Consider the following 20,578-nt stretch of genomic DNA (forward strand, 5'->3'; position numbering starts at 1 on the left):
TAGGTTCTACTTTTCCAAAGTCATGTTTCCAGAGCTCTGAGCTTTCTGCTGAAAAAGGCCTCTTTCTATACATCACCAAGTTGTAGGTTAACTTGAAACTGCTTAAAATTTCTCAAATGTCACTTAACATTTTTTTTCAAGGTGTAGAAAAATGTTTAAATGCAGCCTTACAGGATAAAGATGACAAACTGAATACATTCTAGAATGTAATTCTTTGTAAAAAAATATTCATTTTTTTCCTGTACAGTAACAACTCTCCGTTGTGCAATCCAAAGATGAATAAAGCTGTATAAAGGGAAGGTTTTTAACTTGCATTTATTAAGACTGCAGCATGTTTCAGCACTTTTGACAGAAGGCTTCAAAGAGGGTTTGTACCCCAAACGCTATACCAGTGTCAGGTGAGCAACGGTCTGGTTTTTTGACTCTGGCTGTAACTGCAGAAAGGAGTAGGAACTGCAGGTGAACACTAAGCTGCTGCAAGCAGCTCATGACTATGAACATGGGGGTTGCTTGTATTCTAGAGGCTCAGGGTTTGTGTGTGATGATGAGCCAGGAAATGGCCTCTAACTCAGATTTAAGCCTCCAGCTGGAGAGTTAAATAAGAACCAACACAGGCAACATCAGAAGACTCACGCAGGAAAATGCATGTGAGTACCTTCATCTGGCTTACTGTCACACAGAATTCAGCAGTGACTAGAGAAAGCAGATGTCATAGTTGTAGTTGGAAGGTAACAGAAAAAGTTGTGATAGCGCAAAAATGAAAAAAACACATAAAGCTCTAAAAATGCAAATTTAGGAAAAGCAATCACTCCAGGTATGGATGGAACCTGCTACAGCAGCCCTTCAGGAGCACAGCTGAGCAAAGCCGGGGGCAGAAGCTACAGGGGCAGTGATCCAGGGGCTGATCAAGAATATTACCCTGATCCAATGAACCACAGAACAGTGTAGAGCATCTGGAGGAACATGAACAGAGCCCTTGCTCTGAAGCTGCCTGGTGCAGCTTCAGTGGTGGGCCAGCAGAGCAGAACAAGAGGATGGTGCTGTGTGGTTTGTTTTTAACTGGAAGATGCCAAAGAGGCTTTTGCCATGAGGGGAGAGAACCGGAACGCAGGAAAAGAGCTATTTCTAAAAAAACTGACAAAGTTCTGTGAAGCTAGATATGTCCATATAGTACAAAAGCAGTACAATTCTAATTCTTACAGTAAGATGTTAAAATCTACTATCTATGTTTGGGTTTTTTTTAATCCTAATATTAACAAGTTGTTTTAAAATAGGATAGCTGCTTTGTGCTATTTCTGAGACCCTACAGATTGAAGAATGGCTGTACTTAATGGCAGCATGAGGCCCAGAAACACCAGCAGAAAATAGTCACTGGCTGAATTTGAGTCCTTGTGGGTCTTCACACAGAGAAGGTACACTACTGCAGCACATGCTGTCACTAGATTAGCATGCTATTAAAGCTAAATTAGAAATCGGGTCTCCCCTACCATGGGGACAGACACATCACACTTCATTCTGCAGCCTCTGTCCACCCAAAGCTCTACTCTTCAGAATACTTAGAAGAAAAATGTGAACATCCAGGTATAAAGAGATCTTTCACAATGTTAACAACGCCTGATGTAGTCACATAACTGTTTCTGTACTTCAGCATCCATTTCTCTCATCTAGGAAGAATTTAATTTAACCAGTAATTCCTCCTGAAGCAAAGTAGTTTTGGAATGGTTTTGGAGCAGAGTTCTTTACAGTGCAAATAATTTATTTTATTCCTTTTACACCTTCCACTTTTACTGTGTAGCAGCAAGAGGAGGGAGGGAGATGAGGAGCAAAAACTACTCGTAAAGTCCTCACACTTCCAGTGTGGTGTGACACTACTCCAGGGGGTTGCTCAGGCTGTGGTGTTCGGCTGACCATCAGTCGCATTAGCAGTTGATTTGCCCAGGTTATTCCAAGTGCTGGAGAGACACTGTTACCCGCTACACTAGAAAGAAAACATTATAGAGATTTCTGCATGTATGAATTTAATATGAATTATTTACACTTGTAACAAAATTACACTGGAAGCAATGACCTACTGTCTCTGTATTTACTGTCATTTGCTGTATTTAAACTTACAGGTCTTAAAACATGGAGATTAATGGGCTATCCCCACAAATCTACATGCTGGGTTCTCTTTATATCAGGGTAATAATGGGAAGAGAAGTGATTCCATACAGAATAATTCAGTCATTCTTCCAGCTGCAGCCATTGTGAACACCTACCTCTGTCCTGGTGTGTCCCCTCTTGTGATAGGACAATAGTGATACAAAAATGGTTGAACTGTATCTGAACCATGTAACTGTTGGCCTTGGATTCCATTTGCAGGTATATTTAACTATTTATTTCAACCCGAAGTTTAAAACAACTTTTTTTTTTTTCCTTGCAAAGAATGCAATCCTTCCAGTGAAGGAATTACAACATAACCAGGGGTGGGAGGAGGAAACTGAACCTTATTCTTGTTCTGTGTCACTTTCTGAATCTGGAGGACATTAAGTTCTCGCAGAAACGCATTTATTTAGCACCTACCTATCTAGTAACTCTAGATTACAGTTAGGCTTCAAACAAGAAATATGTATGTTTGAATCCTGTTAATACCTTTGTGTCAAAGAGGCTTTTTATCTTAAGCAACAAAATCAACCAGTAAGGTTTAGTTGCTGTATTTTTTTTAAGAAGACATAAAATGCACTCAGTTATAGTCACAGAATCACAGAATGGTTTGGGTTGGAAGGGACCTTCAAGGTTGTCTAGTTCCACTCCCCTGCCATGGGGGGACACCTTCCACTAGACCAGGTTGCTCAAAGCCACATCCAGCCTGGCCTTGAACACTCCCAGGGATGGGGCATTCGCAGCTTCTCTGGGCTACCTGTTTCAGTGTCTCACCACCCTCACAGTAAACAAGTTCTTCCTAATACCTAATCTGAATCTATTCCCTTCTAGGTTAAAAGCCATTCCCCCTATCACTACATGCCCTTGTAAAAAGTCCATCCCCAGCTTTCAAAGACAAGCTATCAGAGATGAGAAGCAAAAATATTCTTGCGTAAAAAAGTACAATGCCCATTAACTTCTTCCCTCTAGCTGCTGATTCGGGATTACCACATAAGCATATATGACAGTTTCTTCCACTTTACAGCACATTAGTTATTGCTAATCTCCAGCAAATGGCAGCAATGCTGGGTAAATGCATGCCACTCTTAACACGCTCTGGTAGATTATATTGGAGTTATAAAAAATACAGTGGTTAAATGCTGCTGTGGATGACACTGTTGCATTTCTGTTGCAGATGACTTACTTACCTACAACTGCACTGAGCAGCTTCTGACTCACTCACTGCATCAGTCACCTAAAACAGAAAAACGACGGTTGAAGCTGACCTGCAGTTCTGCATTGTTTTTTAGCAAGCAGAAGGACAGGGAAGGCAATGAAGCTACGAAAAAACAAGTTACTGGATCACATGTTAAGCCAAGTTAGAAAACCCTTATTCTTTCCAGGCAAACTAAAAGGAAGTTGTGAGGTATAATCTTAGTTTACAGTACTACAACTATTTAGCTAGCTACAGGTTATATGAATTTAAATAATACTAGATATTAAAATTGTTAAAAAAATCGGTTAAAACATTACTCCTAACTTAAGGCTGAAATTTAATCCTTACTGAATCTTAATGGGATTCTTACTGAAAAGAAAAACACTATACATGCCTGAAAGCTGTTCTGATTACTGCTAGGTATGAATTCCAATACACTCCCCTCCAGTTATGGTAGTAAATACAAGGTTTTACACCTTGCATGTTCCGTAATTCCAGAACTACTCCTAGAAACAAATCAAACAAGTAACAGTTGACTTGATGTTTCTAGAACATCCTTCTTCCCGATATAAAATCCTTCTTGTTTGTAACTTCTTTAGTTCAACTTTTGCTCCTACCCCATTCTCCTCTGCTGTGAGGAGGAAACTTCAGGACTGAGTACTTACTCACTGAATGGAGGGGCCCACTGGAAAGGGAGTGTCCCAGCAGTGGATTGCCTGCACATCTACTTATCCCTTTCTGAGGCCACATTCCAAGTGTCAATGCTTTATCTCCAGCATGCGCATGCTCCTTCAATTTGTGATTAGGCTAAGAGCAGTGGCATGTGACTTCTACAGGACAGATGTAGCATCTTGTCTAGTATTCTCAAAAGACTATTACTCTTGACTAGTACTATTGTGGGGTTTTTGGTTGCATGTATTCTAATGTTTTACTAGTCTCAGCAGTTACACAGAAGTGCTGAGCTTCACAAAAATGCAGCACGGTCCTTGGTGTTTCACTGCCTCCCGTGTATGTGAAATAATAACTGTTCCCAATGGCAATGGCATTTGAAGTTAGCGTTAAGAACTCCTGTTATTTTAGTTAGATGTTTGGCGCAGTTGCTATACATATCTATTTTCATTAGCTTTAATGGTCAGCCTTTGAAGTCATTAACAGTCTAAAAAACCTTAAATTATACTCTTTGAGAAGTTAACAGTTATTAGTTTAAAGTACACCAGTTTAATCAAGCTTTAGTTTCCATCAGTCAATAATACTCAGTTGGCAATGTTAAATATAACACCAAGAAATTTGCATACACAGATTTCTTCCTTCTCAACCATTTATTAAACGATCCCTCTAAACTAAGCAGCAGTTTTCATGTCATACCTGATTAATACACATTATTGGAGTCCTGAATCTAGTGCTTAAACTGTGAAGCTGTGCTCCAAATGTCTGCAAATACCGAGCCTTCGTAACAGAATCTGAAGCTCCAAATTCGCACCGAAATAAGGCAGCTATAGAATCGATGACCACCAACCGCACCATGCCTCTTGTAAGCAGCAGGGAAATCCTTTTAGTAATGCAGTTGTGAAAGGCATTCTACCACAAAATACAGTCAGTATTAGAACAGTTCAAATACCTCTGTTTGTAAAATTGAGGTAGTAACTACAGATAGCATTGCTGAAGCAGAAGCTGATGGAGTTTCTAATCATAAAGTGAGTTTGTGGAGCTTTAAGCCTCACCAGTAACCATTTTTCACAAACATCTTCTGCTTTTACCTTAAGAATAAAGAGATCTGGTCATTTAGAATCATAGAACAGTTAGGGTTGGAAAGGATCTTAAGATCATCTAGTTCCAACCCCCCTGCCATGAAATTAACTGCGTGTACAGTTATCTGCAGCTCTGACTTGAGGCAGCTGTTTACTAACATTTCAAATCTCAAGAATGCAATACTACTGTCCTAAGCCATTCTATTTTGCAAGAGTGGTTCTCACTGAAACACTGAGGACTCAAGACTAATATTAAATATTTAAAACCAAAGTTATAGACTACATTACTGTTCCATTAAAAATACATTAACAGTAAAATACACAGTTACTACATCAAATCCATATTGATCAAGAGGCTTGATCAATGAACACTGCAACTTACATCCTCCCTCCCTATTACGAGTTTTACTAATTTAATATTTTGAAGCCACCAAACATTTCAGTTGTGGGATCCTTAACTAACAAATATTTTGTAGAGCTCAGCATCTATTATATAATAAGGTCATTGTAGCCTGGTGCTTGTCTTTAACAATGTGGCCTACAGCAGCTGAGTGGAAAGAATAACAACCTCACGGTGATAATCTCTGCCTCTAGCCATCAGGAATTTCAGCGTTGGCAAGAAAAAAAATAATGTGAGGGTCACACTTCTGACTGGTGCCACTCTTTACATCAAAGAGAGGTTCACAGCTAAGAGCTTACATTCAGCCAAAATCACATAAAATATCCTCCAGCATTCCACAGCTTTTAGAGTTGAATTGGAATTCTCCAGTCTGAGTTACAGTAAGTTCTATTCTACTGAATGAGCAGCTTTCTACAAAATAATATTATAATATCAAAGGCTTTTCTTTTTTTTTAACTGATGGGAAAGAGTTGCTCCGAAGAATACACAGCTACTTCCCATTCTGGAAAAGGGATTTTTTTGTTGTTGTTTCTTTTGTTTCACTTACTGATATATCTACAGGAAACTATGCAGCACTTCAAACACTTCTGTGTTGTAAGTGGTCCTTCTGTTTGTACAAGACTCATTCTTTTCAAGTGAATACACAAACAACTGGATTCTTCAGCATGAAGCAAGTAAAAACAACTTTGGCATGAAAGAAAATGCAGACTGTAATTGTGACTTGGGTTTCTACTTCAGCTGCTGTCATCTGCCTATGTATATGGATACACACACAAAACCTGAATCTATATATAACAATATATGAATTGTAACCATCTACTGTGCAGTTGCTGGACTTACCAGTGAGTGTAATGGTTTACTTTTAAAGGTATCTTAGAGAGATGTACATACTAGTATAGGGCAGTTCTCTCATTTATACAATAACATACTCTGTAGCTTCCAGATACTACAATTAGAAGTTTAAGACTTCCAGTGAAAGGGACACGGAGAAGGTAGCTTAGCTGCTGAATGGACTAAGCTTACTGATGTACAGGATCTTCTTACACTTGCAAACTACAATTCAAAAAAACCAACAATTGGAATGATTTCAGAAATGCTACTTGCAAGCCTTAGAGAAAACAGAACTTCAGGAGCTCTATCAATAAAGAGCATTATTAACAGCTACCTAAGAAAAGCACAACAAAGGGCTTTTACAAGGCAAAAATACAGTACTCAGGTTGTATATTTTCCCCTCCAGTTCTACTATGCCATCTTACAGGTAAATGGGCAAGAGGTTTTAATAAACATAATGACTTATAAAAATTCACTATATTATTTATTCTTTTAAAATACTTGCATTTTAATATACTTCATAAAAAATACTGTAATAGTTCTTTAACAACAAATGGGAGAGATTAAATAGTATTCACTACACATCTTAGATCACTCGACCTTTTGTAAGGTCTCCTACTTGAAGAAAATCACCCTGAGGTTACTGGATTATAGTGTAATAATTGTACATTCTTAATTTGTGTTACTACTTACTAGGTCTGCTGCATGTTCAACAAAAATACTGTTTCCAAATTTGATCTTCTGTATGACTTCAGCTGGAACATCTGCTCGCAGCTTATGTTGTTGATCTATGAGTTGTTGCAAACGTTTACTTGGGAATACATCTTCTGTACAAATGTAGACAGCTCCTATAGTCAAGGAAAGCACCTCTGTTATTACAACAGGGCTCTTACACACCCTTTGCTTAACAGCACAAAAATAATACACTCTGCACCCAAAAGCTAGACGTGTACCTGGAAATTCATGTTACTGTTTTTTGTAGCCATATTGAATCAATTATGAACAACAAAAAACCCACTGCTATGACTTTCCCATAGTTGCCAGTTCCTTTTTTTGGTGCCTGCTGATACAATTGGGTTTTTTGTACTCTCCACTAGGTGACACTCATCTTGCACATCGGTGGAACACCTCAACCATCTCTATCGGGTTATTACAGGTATCATAATTTATCCAATCCACAAACAGAGCAACACCTCAGAGTTTGCCTGTTCTGGTCAGAAATATAAAACACAGCACTATACTGTGCAGAAAATGCCAACACAGTGCAAACCGTATTTTGATCACTTTCACTCACTGTTTTTAAGATTCTTGTTTTAAATTTACAAGTGGAGGGGTACTTATTGCTACAATGGGTCTGTTTAAAGAGGATCACTCATCCAATCTCAGTCCAATTAACTCTTCCTGAAAATGGTAGATTAGACAAGAAGTATTATACTTCAATCCCATTACTGTGACTGATAGCTATGTATTTCTACTGTGGTTTCTGGTTAACAAGTATGTGTTATTGCAGAGAAAATTAACCACATGCATCAAAGATGCTGGGGAAATCAAACACATGCAATATTTATTAAAAAAAAAAAAAATCGTTACTGTTATTGCAGAACTACCTGGAATTATCAGCTAATACTTGAAGGGTTACATTTAAGGATTAAGTCCACTCACTGAAGTGACTGACGCTGCTAACACAGTTTAGCAGCTGATGTGCTTGGCAATCTGTGATATCCTGAACATTTCCACCCCAATGGTGGAAAGTCCCATTTCCAGAAGCAACTTCCAAATCCTCTATATGTTCCACTGAAAAAATTACGAAAACTGTATCCAACAGCAGGAACGGAGAGATCTCAGGATGGGATCAAGTGAAAATCAAAAGTTACTTTATCTATAAAAATATTTTTTGCTGATGGACACCTGTATAACACAGGGTATTGAATTCTGAGAATGTAAGACAATGATGAGGCTAATAATTTTGACAGCTGAGATTTAAATAACTTCCTAAATTATTGTCACATGGAAAAATGCTTCATCATCATCCATGCCTTCCATAGGAGGTCCTGAAATATTTCCACAATTTCTATTTTCATTCTACCTAATAACAGTTTCAAGTTATACTTCAGCTCATTTTTACTTTCTTTGGCCCTGGCAGCTAATAGCACTTATCACTCAAATTCAGCCTCCATTCTTAACTGCCCAGTTTCATTGTGTATATACTCATGTCCATGAGGGGTGTTAGCAGTTTGTAACATTTGACAGTGAATAAGGACTACAATAAAGCATTAGCAGTCAGAGCCATCATGATCTCATCATGATTCCTGAACTACAACATACAAAAAACTTAAGAAGTTGAACCAGGAATACATTCTGTATTTTGCCCACTTTTTTTCCTAGCACTTGAGTGGACGGAATGAATGCTGTCTTCAGTAATTACAACTGAAGTAATTCGCAATACCTGTAGACACAAATGAGTGCAGGTACAAGGTTCTATCACTAAAGGAAAATTTTAAATAAATAAATGAATAAATGAGCCCACAGTTACTTGACTCCATTAAGTTTACAGTGACGATCAGCAGCTTCTTAAATAGTGCCTGAACTTGGATGAAGCTCAGGCAAGGAGAACACAGTAACCTATTAATTATATCACTTAACTGCTAAAGGCTTTTTAAGTAGCTAATTAGTAAACAATTAATTATGTGAACCTTAATTTTCTTCACTATTTCCCTAGGTTAATTTCTCCTAATTGGAACTAATTTTCCTATTCCTTTCCAACTTGACAGTGACAGCTGAGTATCAAATAGGCAGGTGAGCATCTTTACTAAGGACTTTACTACTGCTTCCCTATCAGGTTTCAGTTTCACAATTTCTAAAAAGCTACTAAGTCAAGAAAAATGTCTAATCACAAGGTATATCCCGTACCAACACTCACTCAGAGCAGCAATTATGTCTTGAAACACACCACAAAGCTGAAAATCACAACGGTGCAAATTAAAAACCAAGTAAACAAAGAAACAAAGAAAACCCACCAAGATATGCAGCTTCCTTAAGTCCATGTTGCTTCTGAATTTCATACTAACAAAAGCTGTGCTAACTTGTGTTGAGATAATTCCTAAGTAAATGGATTTCTCAACCACCATTCTTACTCACAGCTGACTGCCTTTTGCACAGTATTGCCTATTTCTGAAAGACAGGGACTTCTTTACCGTGAATAGTGGCTTACAGAGAAATCATCTGCTTTTTAAAAATCAGACCTGCTTCTAAGTGGTATGTCCCTTGTCCTCTCCTTGGTTTACCTAGAAAGCACAGAATGTCTACTACTTGAGACTTCATGGTGTTTTTTTAAACCAGATTTGTGTTTCTACATAGATAGGTACTTCACTGATTGAGTAACTGTATTTCAATCCAGAGTTATTGCAACATTCAAACATTTCAAAACAGAGAATTTTTCCCAAAATTAATTTATCTAGTCAAAAAGAAACATAAAATTCTCCTTAAGATCTTTGTTGCAGATAATTTCAGTACAGTAATAAGAACAGTGGTAAGAACAAACATTATGGCAAAAAGCAGAAGAGTACAAAACAATCAAGCAATCTTACTGTGATACAAACATATATGCAGCTGTGGCCAGGTTTCATGTTTATACCTGATGAACAAGAAATTCGAGGCTAACAAGATAACCCTAAAGCGGTAATACCTGTAAGGAAAAAAAGAACTGCTGGAGAAGCAAAAAACCGGTCCTCTCTGCTCCACTGGTCCAGCAGCCTATATTTAAAAATCCTGATCAATAGATACACACTGACCTCTTTGTAAAACCATGACAGCAATTCTGAAGTTCAAGTGAGCTCATTTAGTCAGGTTAACTGTTTTTACTGAAATACTTGTTAATAATAAAGAAAAATAATCAAGAATTCCTTCTTAAGAACAGTTCTACTTCATAGAGTATTCTCTGCCTCGGTTTAGTTTTGTAAATACCAGCATTCACACCTGCCAACCTTGCATTCTTCTGTAGCGCTTCTTTGACATCAGGTAAATCCACTACAGCAGATATTGTACTCTGAATACATAACTGTTCAATTTGTGATGGACACAAGGACGACCTGTTTTTTCTTGAAGTGCTGCCCATTCCACGAAACGAGTATGTCATCTGCATCTTGAACTTTTAAAAGTTAAACGACATAAAATATATCAGGTGAGCTTTGCCTCAGCTGAAAATTTGAGTTGCACAGTACAATAAGAATAGCGCTCTCTCCTACTGAACCTTCATCAAGCCTTCTCAGTTTTTATTTGAAGCACAAACTTCAGCTTGCGCCACAATTTAATGTTTGATTAACACACCTATGCATAAAAATGTAGGTACTTCATAGCAAAATTACAATGGCTAGAAAAGATTGACAAATACCTAAACTCACTATTAAAGGCTGATGCCTAATTATGAGGCAAAAGCACTGAATATTCATGTATCTTTAAAGATGAATGAATTGCCATAACCTTAATATCAAGAGGACAGTAGTACAAGGCAAACAGAAAAGCCTATGACATTGTGCTATTTACAGTTTATTAAGAAGTTGTCAACACTAATGAGTCAAGAGTCAGGGTTGTTACCACTTTTGAGAAAGAAGCTGAGAGAAGCTCTTAATGAGCCAGTTGTCCTCAGTAATTCTATAAACATTATTCCTCACAAAAACTTTTGTTTTGAAGCAATTGCATCAAATCCCAGGGCTCTACTTTCAGTTACAGTGATGGAAGTGCTACCCTGGTTGTTGACCAAAAACCACCCTAAAGCAAAACAAAAAAAACACACCAAAAAAAACCCTCCCTCAAGGGACAAATTTTGAGTCCTGTGAACCTGATTTGTCATGCACCAAACCAGCCTGTTACAAAAAATCAGTAGCAGACTTTTTCTAATTCAGAACTCTAATATTGATCTGAATTTGTCATGTTATATTCATACATTACTTATGAATATAAAATAAATTCAGCCAGCATGCAATTGACCATAACTGACATTCTTAGAACGGCAGAAAGAGAACCTGGAGGCAAAGCATGTCCTAATTTCTGTTTGCTGCCAGCATCGTAGCACTTCAGAATTGTAAGCAAGATTAGCACTAAATCAAATGAAGGAAATAAACAATAAATCTATACTGTCTAAAGAAATGTATTTCAACATCACCACCTAAGGGAAGTTTCTAGCACTAAAACAACCCCAAACACAATGAAAACCAACAGCAAAAGAACACAAACAGCCCCCTCCAAAAAAAAACCAACATAATTTTATATCTGTAGCAAAGTTGTAGCACCAAGATTAATCTCTTATTGGTAGTGTCAGACTTCTGTGATAGTGACTAAGCATTGTTGTTGTTCTCAAGCTTTCTAAAGAATAAAACTTCTCATACTTAATGTTTTTAGTTCCTGTGTTTCTCATGAGAGACTCAACACAAACCCTTATTTATAGACTGAAGCAAAACCAAGTTTCATTTTCTGTGTGCTATGTAAACAGTATCTGCTGCTATGACTGTATGCCTTATAACATATGGGAAGCTGAGAGGAAGCAGCACTCCTTGCTCCAGGACCAAAATGTGAAGGGGCCTCAAGCGTCCATTGTAGCTCATGGAGGAAAGGAGGCCGCTAACCCAGGAAGCTGGGAAACAGTAACAAAAAAAAATAAAAACAAAAACAAAAAGGAGGAAGAGGACAATTAAAAGCCAGGGGCTTCCTCCTAAATCTGTTGTCCCCACCCAGAACCGCTTTGCTGTCCTGCAGGGGGCTGATGAGGAAACATGAACAACCGGCTGATGCACTGCTAAAGATCTCTACTGGTGCTGCCAGGAAAACAGCTGCGGATCATAGTGGCAGGGGACTCTACTTTGAAAGGGACAGAGGCACTCATCTGTCGGCCTGACCCAGTCTCAAGGGAGGTGTGTTGCCTGCCAGGGGCTTGGATCAGGGATGTTGCAGACAGGCTGCCTGGTCTAGTGAGTCCCACTGACTTACCCACTTCCAGTGATCCATGTGGGTGCTAGGGATATAGACAGCAATAGCCTGGGGAACATGAAGAAGGACTACAGAGCCCTGGGAGAGGTGGTTAGGGGCTCTGGAGCTCAGACTGTCTTTTCGTCAATTCTCCAGGATACAGGGGAGGACCTTAAAAAGGCTGGGAGGATTGGCCAGGCTAAGAAATGGTTAAAGGGGTGGTGTCATAGTCAGGGGTTTGGGTGTCTTGAACATGGGACCCAAGTTTGTAGGCCAGGTCTACTGGAGGCTGGTGGAGCTGCAGGGCACACAGTTTTGGTAGGAGGCTTGCCAGACTGGTCAAGAAAGCTTTAACTGGATGTGTTGGGGGAGGGTGCATCGTTCCATCCCAACACACCCAGTCAGTTGCCAGCACCTATAACAAATGCTTGGAGCAATGTAGAGATATTCCAGCCACTCCAGCCAATGAGCTGGCTTCATTTGGAGCTCGGCTCAGATGCCTCCATACAAACACCCATAGCATGGGAAACAAACAAGAGGAATTAGAGATGTGTGCATATGTATGGGGGTATGATATAACAGGCATCACAGAAACATGGTGGGTTGGCTAATATGACTGGAGTGTTGGAATGGAAGGTTACAGGCTCTTTAGAAAAGACAGGCCCGGCAGGCAGGGAGGGGGAGTTGCCCTTTATGTTAGGGATAGGCTGGAGAGTATGGAACTCTGTCTGGGGACAGGTGAGCAGTTAACAGAGAGTTTGTGGGTCAGGGTTAAAGGGAGAACAGCGATGGGAGACATTACTGTGGGGATCTGTTACAGACCAACTGGTCAAGGAGAACCTGCGGATGAAGCACTCTATAGACAGACAGGAAAAGCCTCACGCTCGCAGGCCCGTGTTCTCATGGGGGACTTCAACCACCCTGACATCTGTTGGAGGGATGATACATCCCAGCACAAGCAATCCAGGAGGTTCCTTGATTGTGTGGAAGACAACTTCCTTCTGCAAGTAATAGAGGAGCCAACAAGGAGGTGCCATGCTTGACCTCGTGCTCACCAACAGGGAAGGGCTCGTTGGAAATGTGACGCTCCAGGGCAGCCTTGGATGCAGCGATCATGAGATGGTCGAATTCAAGATCCTCAGGACAGTGAGAAGAGCGTGCAGCAAGCTCACTGCCCTGGACTTCAAGAGAGCAGATACTGGCCTCTTCAGGAACCTGCTTGGTAAGGTTCCATGGGATACAGCCCTAGAGGGCAGCGGGGCCCAAAACTTTTGGTTGAAGGATCACCTGCTACAAGCTCAGGAGTGTTGCATCCCAGCTAGAAGGAAGTGCAGCAGGAGGGCCAGGACACCTCCTTGGATGGTGTCGTGGTTTAAACCCAGTCAGGTAATTCGTTCGCTCACTTCCCCCCCTTTCTTGCCCTCCCCCTGCTCTCGGAGGGACAGAGAGGAGAATCGAAAAAAGAATGCAACTCCCACGGGTTGAGATAAGAACAGTTTAGTAACTAAGGTATAACACAAATCATTACTGCTACCACCAATGATAATAATGATAAAGGAAATAACAAGGGAAGAGAATACATCATCTCACCACCAGCCGACCGATAACTTGCCCCCCTCAGCCTGACCAAGCACCGACCGATACCTCCTCCAACCCTGCAGTCCCCCAGCCCTTCCGGCTAACTCCCAGTTACATCCTGGCCATGACGTGCTGTGGTATGGAATACCTCTTTGGTCAGTTTGGGTCAGGTGTCCTGTCTCTGCTTCCTCCTGGCTTCCCCTCCTCCCTGGCAGAGCATGAGGCTCACAAAGTCCCTGGCCAAACCAGAACATCGCTATCAGTTCTGTTCCCAGTCCGAAAGTCAAAACACTACACTGCACCAGCTACCAAGAAGGAGAAACATGACTGCTACTGCTGAACCCAGGACAGATGGATAAGGAGATGCTGAGGAGAATTCAAAGGGAAAAGGAGGCTTATAAAAGGTGGAAGCAAGGACAGGCGGCCTGGGAAGAATACAGGGATGTTGTCCGGGAAGTTAGGGACCAAGTTAGGAAATCTAAGGCCCAGTTAGAATTAAACTTGGCTAGGGATGTGAAAGATAACAGGAAGGGATTCTACAGGTACATTGCAAATAAAAGACAGACTAGGGACAACGTAGGCCCCCTCCGGAAGCTATCAGGAGAACTGGCTACCCTGGATTTGGAGAAGGCTGAGGTTCTGAATGACTTCTTTGCCTCACTCTTCACTGGCAAAGGCTCTGACCACACAACACAAGTCTTGGAAGGCAGACGCAGGGACTGTGAGAATGAGGACCTTGGGACCACTGTAGGAGAAGAACTGGTTTGAGACCATCTTAAAAATACGAACGTGCACAAGTCCATGGGTCCTGATGAAATCCATCTGCGGATCCTGAAGGAGCTGGTGAATGAAGTTGCTAACCCATTGGCCATCATATTTGAAAAATCATGGCAGTCAGGTTAAGTTCCTGATGACTGGAAAAAGGGAAATATAACCCCCATTTTCAAGAAGGGGAAAATGGATGACCCGGGGAATTACAGACCAGTCAGTCTCACCTCTGTGCCTGGCAAAATCTTGGAGCACATTCTCCTGGAAGGCATGCTAAGGCACATGAAAATCAACAAGGTGCTTGGTGACAGCCAGCATGGCTTCACTAAGGGGAAATCCTGCCTGACCAATTTGGTGGCCTTCTATGATGGGGCTACAGAACTGATGGACAGGGGTAGAGCAGTTGATGTTATCTACCTGGACTTGTGCAAAGCATTCGACACTGTCCCACACGACATCCTTGTCTCTAAATTGGAGAGACATCGATTTGATGGATGGACCACTCGGTGGATGGATGGCCACACATAAAGAGTTGTGGTCAATGGCTCAATGTCCGGCCGGGGACCAGTAACAAGTGGTGTCCCTCAGGGATCGGTGTTGGGACTGGTCTTGTTCAACATCTTTGTCGCTGACATGGACAGTGGGATTGAGTGCGCCCTCAGCAAGTTTGCCGATGACACCAAGCTGTGTGGTTCGGTTGATACGCTGGAGGGAAGGAATGCCATCCAGAGGGACCTTGACATGCTTGTGAGGTGGGCTGATGCCAGCCTCATGAAGTTTAACCATGACAAGTGCAAGGTCCTACACCTGGGTCAGAGCAACCCCAGGCACAGCTACAGGTTGGGCAGAGAAGAGATTCAGAGCAGCCCTGAGGAGAAGGACTTAGGGGTGTTGGTTGATGAGAAAATGAACATGAGCCAGCAGTGTGTGCTCACAGCCCAGAAAGCCAACCGTATCCTGGGCTGCATCAAAAGGAGCGTGACCAGCAGGTCGAAGGAGGTGATCCTGCCCCTCTACTCTGCTCTTGTGAGACCTCCCCTGGAGTACTGTGTGCAGTTCTGGTGTCCTCAACATAAAAAGGACATGGAACTGTTGGAACAAGTCCAGAGAAGGGCCACGAGGATGATCAGGGGACTGGAGCACCTCCAGTATGAAGACAGGCTGAGGAAGTTGGGGCTGTTCAGCCTGGAGAAGAGAAGGCTGCATGGAGACCTCATAGCAGCCTTCCAGTATCTGAAGGGGGGTGCTACAGGGATGCTGCGGATGGACTATTCATTAGGGAGCGTAGTGATAGGAGAAGGAGTAATGGGTTAAAACTTTAACAGGGGAAGTTTAGATTGGATATAAGGAAGAAATTCTTTACTGTAAGGGTGATGAGGCACTGGAATGGGTTGCCCAGGGAGGTTGTGAATGCTCCATCTTTGGCGGTGTTCAAGGCCAGGCTGGACTGAGCCTTGGGTGAGATGGTTTAGTGTGAGGTGGTTTAGTGTGAGGTGACCCTACCCATGGTAGGGGGTTTGGAACTAGATGATCTTAAGGTCCTTTCCGACCCTAACTGTTCTATGATTCTAAGATATCAGTCTGAGAGTAAAGAATTGTAAGAATTAGGATTCTACCACTCCCTTAGCTGTCCAACTCCAGCAGCAGGGTATTTCCATCTTCTACACCTTCATGATCCTCAAACATTCTGTCCTCTCAGCCCTTCCAAAACACTCTGGTTCTCTCACAGAAGCACTGATATGATGGCCAGGCCATTCTAGCCTATTTTCCATGAGACACTTAGGATTGGGTAGATGTGGGACACACACAGAACAAAGCCATCCTATTAGCACCAAGTACAAGATGCGTAAGAAACAAGAACCATCTTCAAACACAGTTAATGAAAAGACTTGCCATTTTGTAGCCCTACAAGGTCTGGCACAAGAGACAAGAGTGTTATAAGGTTGTTGGGCATCGTCTGTGCTCTGTTCTGGTTTGTTTCAACATAAATCAGTACCAGTGTTGAGGCACAAATCAAATGTATATACATTCAAACTATTTGCAGCAGTTACCAGCAACACACCAAGGAATCAAACCAAAGATATGCTTCTGCTCTGACTAATGATGTAAATTGAAACAAAGTAACGTAAGCCACAGGCTAATTACAGCCCTTTAAGCAAGATTTTCATTTGGACATTCCATGACTTTTCCATATGGGTGGATATAGTACTAGAAATAATTAAGTATCCCCACAACAAACAACTGAGCTGCCAAAATAAAGCCAGTGCTGCATAGAAGGAAGAACAAGATCACAGCCAAAACGCACCTAAGGCAAATTACCAGGACACCAAATTCTTAGAAGTGACAGAAGTTTCCTTCCTTTCTAACACAGCACAGAACGCTAGAAAACACCCAGTAAATACTAGGAGTTAGATTAATGTGACAGACAGTCAAAAACTGATACTCAAAGAACAAACCTGTATACTTTGGCAAGGCCACACAAAACAACATTAACTGTCCTCAATTATATTTCCATCAGTTTTACTCTGTAAATCCCTGTAATTATAGTTATCAAACTAAATACTCTTTGAAATTCAACTTGGGTATAACACATACCAGAGGCATCTGTGGAAAATTATCAGACAAGCTGTTTTGCTGTGGTTGATACCTGAGGAGTCAGTAACTACTTACAACAGCAATGCTTTTCATATATTCTAGTTTAACCACAGCAGCAGGCAGGCAAATAACAGCCAATAGTAATTTTGTATTAAGTTATGCTGTGATGCTGGGCATGTACAGAGCATACTTTTCTTTCTATGACAATTAATAACTAACTAGCTTACTACTAAAGCTGTAAGGGTAAGACATCACTGAATTATGTGCATCTACTTCAGTGCACTGGTGGCTTTAAGCTGACAGGGGAGATTAGACATTAAATAAAAATTCTTCCTTGTGAGGGTGGTGAGACCCTGGCACAGGTTGCCCAGAGAAGCTGTGGATGCCTCATCCCTGGCAGTGTTCAAGGCCAGGGTGGATGGGGCTTTGAGTAACCTGGCGTACTGGAAGGTGTCCCTGCCTATGGCAGGGGGTTGGAACTAGGTGATCTTAAGTTCCTTTTCAACCCAAACCATTCTACGATTCTATGATGTTCTTAAAGACAGTATTTCCTCAAAACGCCAAATTAATCAGTACTTACATTTCGGTACTTACCAGACTCTAATCCACCATATTTGTAAGGATACTGCACACAAAGGCACAGCTGTAAGCTAATCTGAGTCTTCCCAGCAGAACTTTCCCCGGCAACTTCTGTGATTCCCACTAAGGGAATGCCACCTTTTAACAAGTTATCTAGTACTGAACATCCAAGGCTCAGCTTCTGGTGCTGAGAGGTGTGATGATCTTTATCTTGGTAGAGCTGAAGTGCTGCAGGGTTTGAGGTTTTGTTGTTTTTTTTTAATATTAAAAAGGGACAAAAAAAAAAAAGAGGAGTTTCATTCGGTACCTTTCCAACATGCAATGATACAAAATAGAAGCTTTATACCAGATGTATGCCTGTAAGAGATGCTTGCTTTGTTGATGGGAATTTTTCTGAGTCAGCCTCTTCTTTCCACCTCCCTTTCCCCATAGGCCCTACTAACCAAATGCCTGCTCAAAAACTGAGAGTTTACACTGAGCCCTTTCCACCTCTCAAAGCTTTTTTCCTTTCTCTGCCTCCAAAGAGGCTCTGTGGGAAGCTATAGCCTCAGAAAATACTGCCAGCAAGGTTCAAGCACAATTACGCTAAATGGAAAGCTATAGCAGACTATGAAACAGTGTAGCAGGCACCTGGCCAAAGCCTGAAGACATATGCACATCAAAAAATACATTTTAATACAGAGCTGCTATGACGCATTTGTACAGGAGGAGCTACTAGGTCCTGCTTATTTTGGAATGAGATGTTTATATCAAATCAGTTTATGTAGTTTTTTAAAATGTAAGTTTTTCAACAAGTCTTAGTCCAAAAGAAAAATTGCAAGAGGGGGAGAGAGAGTGAGAAAGAAAAATGTTTTGTTCCTTTAATCAAGTTTTTCAGACTGGAGAATTATTTTGTCCTGTTTCAAGCAGGCTTGATCTTGAAGAATGACACCCACCCACTTCCATGTACCTTTAAGGTCTCTAAGAGGAGCTGTCCTTTGCATAGTTAAGTAATTCACCACAGCATTATAGAAACACTTGCCTTTTCATTTTCAGACTTGCATTACTGAGTCAATGAGGAGCCAAAACCGTATTTGCTCTCAGTGAGAGGTATTTTAAGACTTAAATAGAACAGGGGGTTTTGTATTGACTGTACTACCTGTAAGCATACTGTTTCTCCTTAGCATGTGAGAGACCGTTTTCAATAAGCACTGTATATCTGCACTGGACAGTTTCATCAATCGTTGCAAGTCTGCTCCAGAAAGATTTAAAATCTCCTTTATTGATTTTATGTCAGCTGAAATTAGAAGAATTTTTATAAATACTTTGGGGCAGATTACAGTTTTATGCACAAAAGTAAGTCTTCCCACTTCCTATTACTCATTTACTTAAGTTTGTCTACCCTGCATTCTTGTAAGCTGGGCAGGCAACACTTACTTTGACTGCACCAACACATGCTATAAAATTGTTTGGAAAATTATTATTGGAGCACGGGCAAAAGCCATCATTTCAAGTTACTCAAAAAACTTGCTTATGAAACAATTACAGTTCTAAAATGCTAATGTACATCTATATACTTATACCCACAGAAGAAAGACACTTTGCTGACAGATCTATTAGTGAGACACTGGCAAAATAAGTTACCTTTCTTAAGGGCAGCAATTACTTTAGGGTTCAAGTCAAACTGGTCCCAATCCATTTTCTGATATAGCACCTGGATGAACAGTGCATCATGCAATCATCTGTAATTAAAGTGGCTTTTATCAGATATACATGCAACAAGAAAAGTAAGCATCATTCAAAAGTCTCTAGGATACATTCTTACTTTTTGATGATACATTTATCAGTTAGTTTAGAAAAATAGTTATTCAGCACATTGGCAGAAGTCTTCTCAGACAGCTGTTGACATATATACCCTGTTAAAGAGTTCAACCAGTAATACTGCTGTTAAGAGCTACTAGTCACTTGTAATGGCTTACAATGGCTTGTAATTCTGCATAGTGCTTTTGCTCTGGATTGAACAAAGCTCACAAATACTCTGGACAATCATTTCTATCCAACCACTTTTTACATCAGTTTTTAATTTTCAAATAGAAAATAAATCTTATGCATGTGCAATTTACGATGATCCAGGACTATTCATACATTGGTTAGTCAAACATATATTTATTAATGAATAGCAAATTTAGCATTAGAACATTAAAATCAGTTTGTTTCTTGAAACAACATTAAACACTTTTTAATACTTTGATCTGAAACACAATAGCTTAGCACTAGAGTTGCCTGGAAGAGGTTTGCTGCTATTATTCAGATCATCGCCATGAAGGCTTGCGGCAGACCCAAGGGAGTTAGGTAAGAATATGCGACTTAATGAACAATCCCTTTTTTAACATGGAGGAGAGTTTGCCGTGGATCCTGACGGCAGAACAAATACAGGAAAAGAAAGTTATTTTTAAGCAACACCTCTGTAAAGCAGCATTCTGACAAGAGCTAGAAGTCAAAACTTACTGATGTCAATCATGATTACAGTGACCTCTGACAGGATGGGTTCCAACCCATTTTGCACACCCTGGGCACACGAAGCCGCGCCAGGGCGGCCACCGTTTGAGGCCCTAAAAGAGAAATCAGCAGAAACAAGTCGCGGAGAAGTCAGGCGGCTCCCACGGACGAGGCGCGGCGGAGGCCGCTCGGATCTGCCACAGCCCAGACACGGGGAAAGGCGAACGGGACAGAGGGGAGGGGAGGGGAGGGGAGGGGAGTGCAGTGAGGGCCGCGGCGGGCAGGCAGCGCAGCACCAACCGT

General features: G+C 41.0%; 1 protein-coding gene and 1 long non-coding RNA gene across 3 annotated transcripts; both read right to left on the reverse strand.

Moving 5' to 3' along the window:
* Positions 1–1,604: 1,604 nt before the first annotated feature.
* On the reverse strand, positions 1,605–20,498 carry XRCC3 (X-ray repair cross complementing 3). Of its 2 annotated transcripts, XM_062628061.1 has the most exons (8): positions 20,285–20,498; positions 19,421–19,518; positions 18,936–19,073; positions 17,813–18,025; positions 7,010–7,164; positions 4,703–4,915; positions 3,330–3,376; positions 1,605–1,978 (listed from the first exon to the last, which is right to left on the reverse strand). In XM_062628061.1, exons 2-8 carry the CDS (start codon positions 19,473–19,475, stop codon positions 1,756–1,758), a joined length of 1,044 nt encoding a protein of 347 aa, XP_062484045.1. In that variant the 5' UTR covers positions 19,476–19,518; positions 20,285–20,498; the 3' UTR covers positions 1,605–1,755. The 2 variants fall into 2 exon arrangements, with proteins under 2 accessions (XP_062484045.1, XP_062484046.1); XM_062628062.1 differs by lacking the exon at positions 20,285–20,498 and having other exon boundaries at positions 1,736–1,973; positions 19,421–19,730.
* On the reverse strand, positions 7,890–11,499 carry LOC134168407 (uncharacterized). Its single transcript, XR_009966534.1, has 3 exons — positions 10,910–11,499; positions 9,904–10,001; positions 7,890–9,770 (listed from the first exon to the last, which is right to left on the reverse strand). It is a non-coding gene; the product is annotated as an uncharacterized LOC134168407 (long non-coding RNA).
* Positions 20,499–20,578: the final 80 nt, after the last annotated feature.

This window comes from Pezoporus occidentalis, unplaced genomic scaffold (assembly GCF_034315485.1).
Source record: "Pezoporus occidentalis ecotype Australia unplaced genomic scaffold, CSIRO_AGI_Poc_V1 ctg31, whole genome shotgun sequence".
In the NCBI taxonomy this organism is placed as follows: Eukaryota; Metazoa; Chordata; class Aves; order Psittaciformes; family Psittacidae; genus Pezoporus; species Pezoporus occidentalis.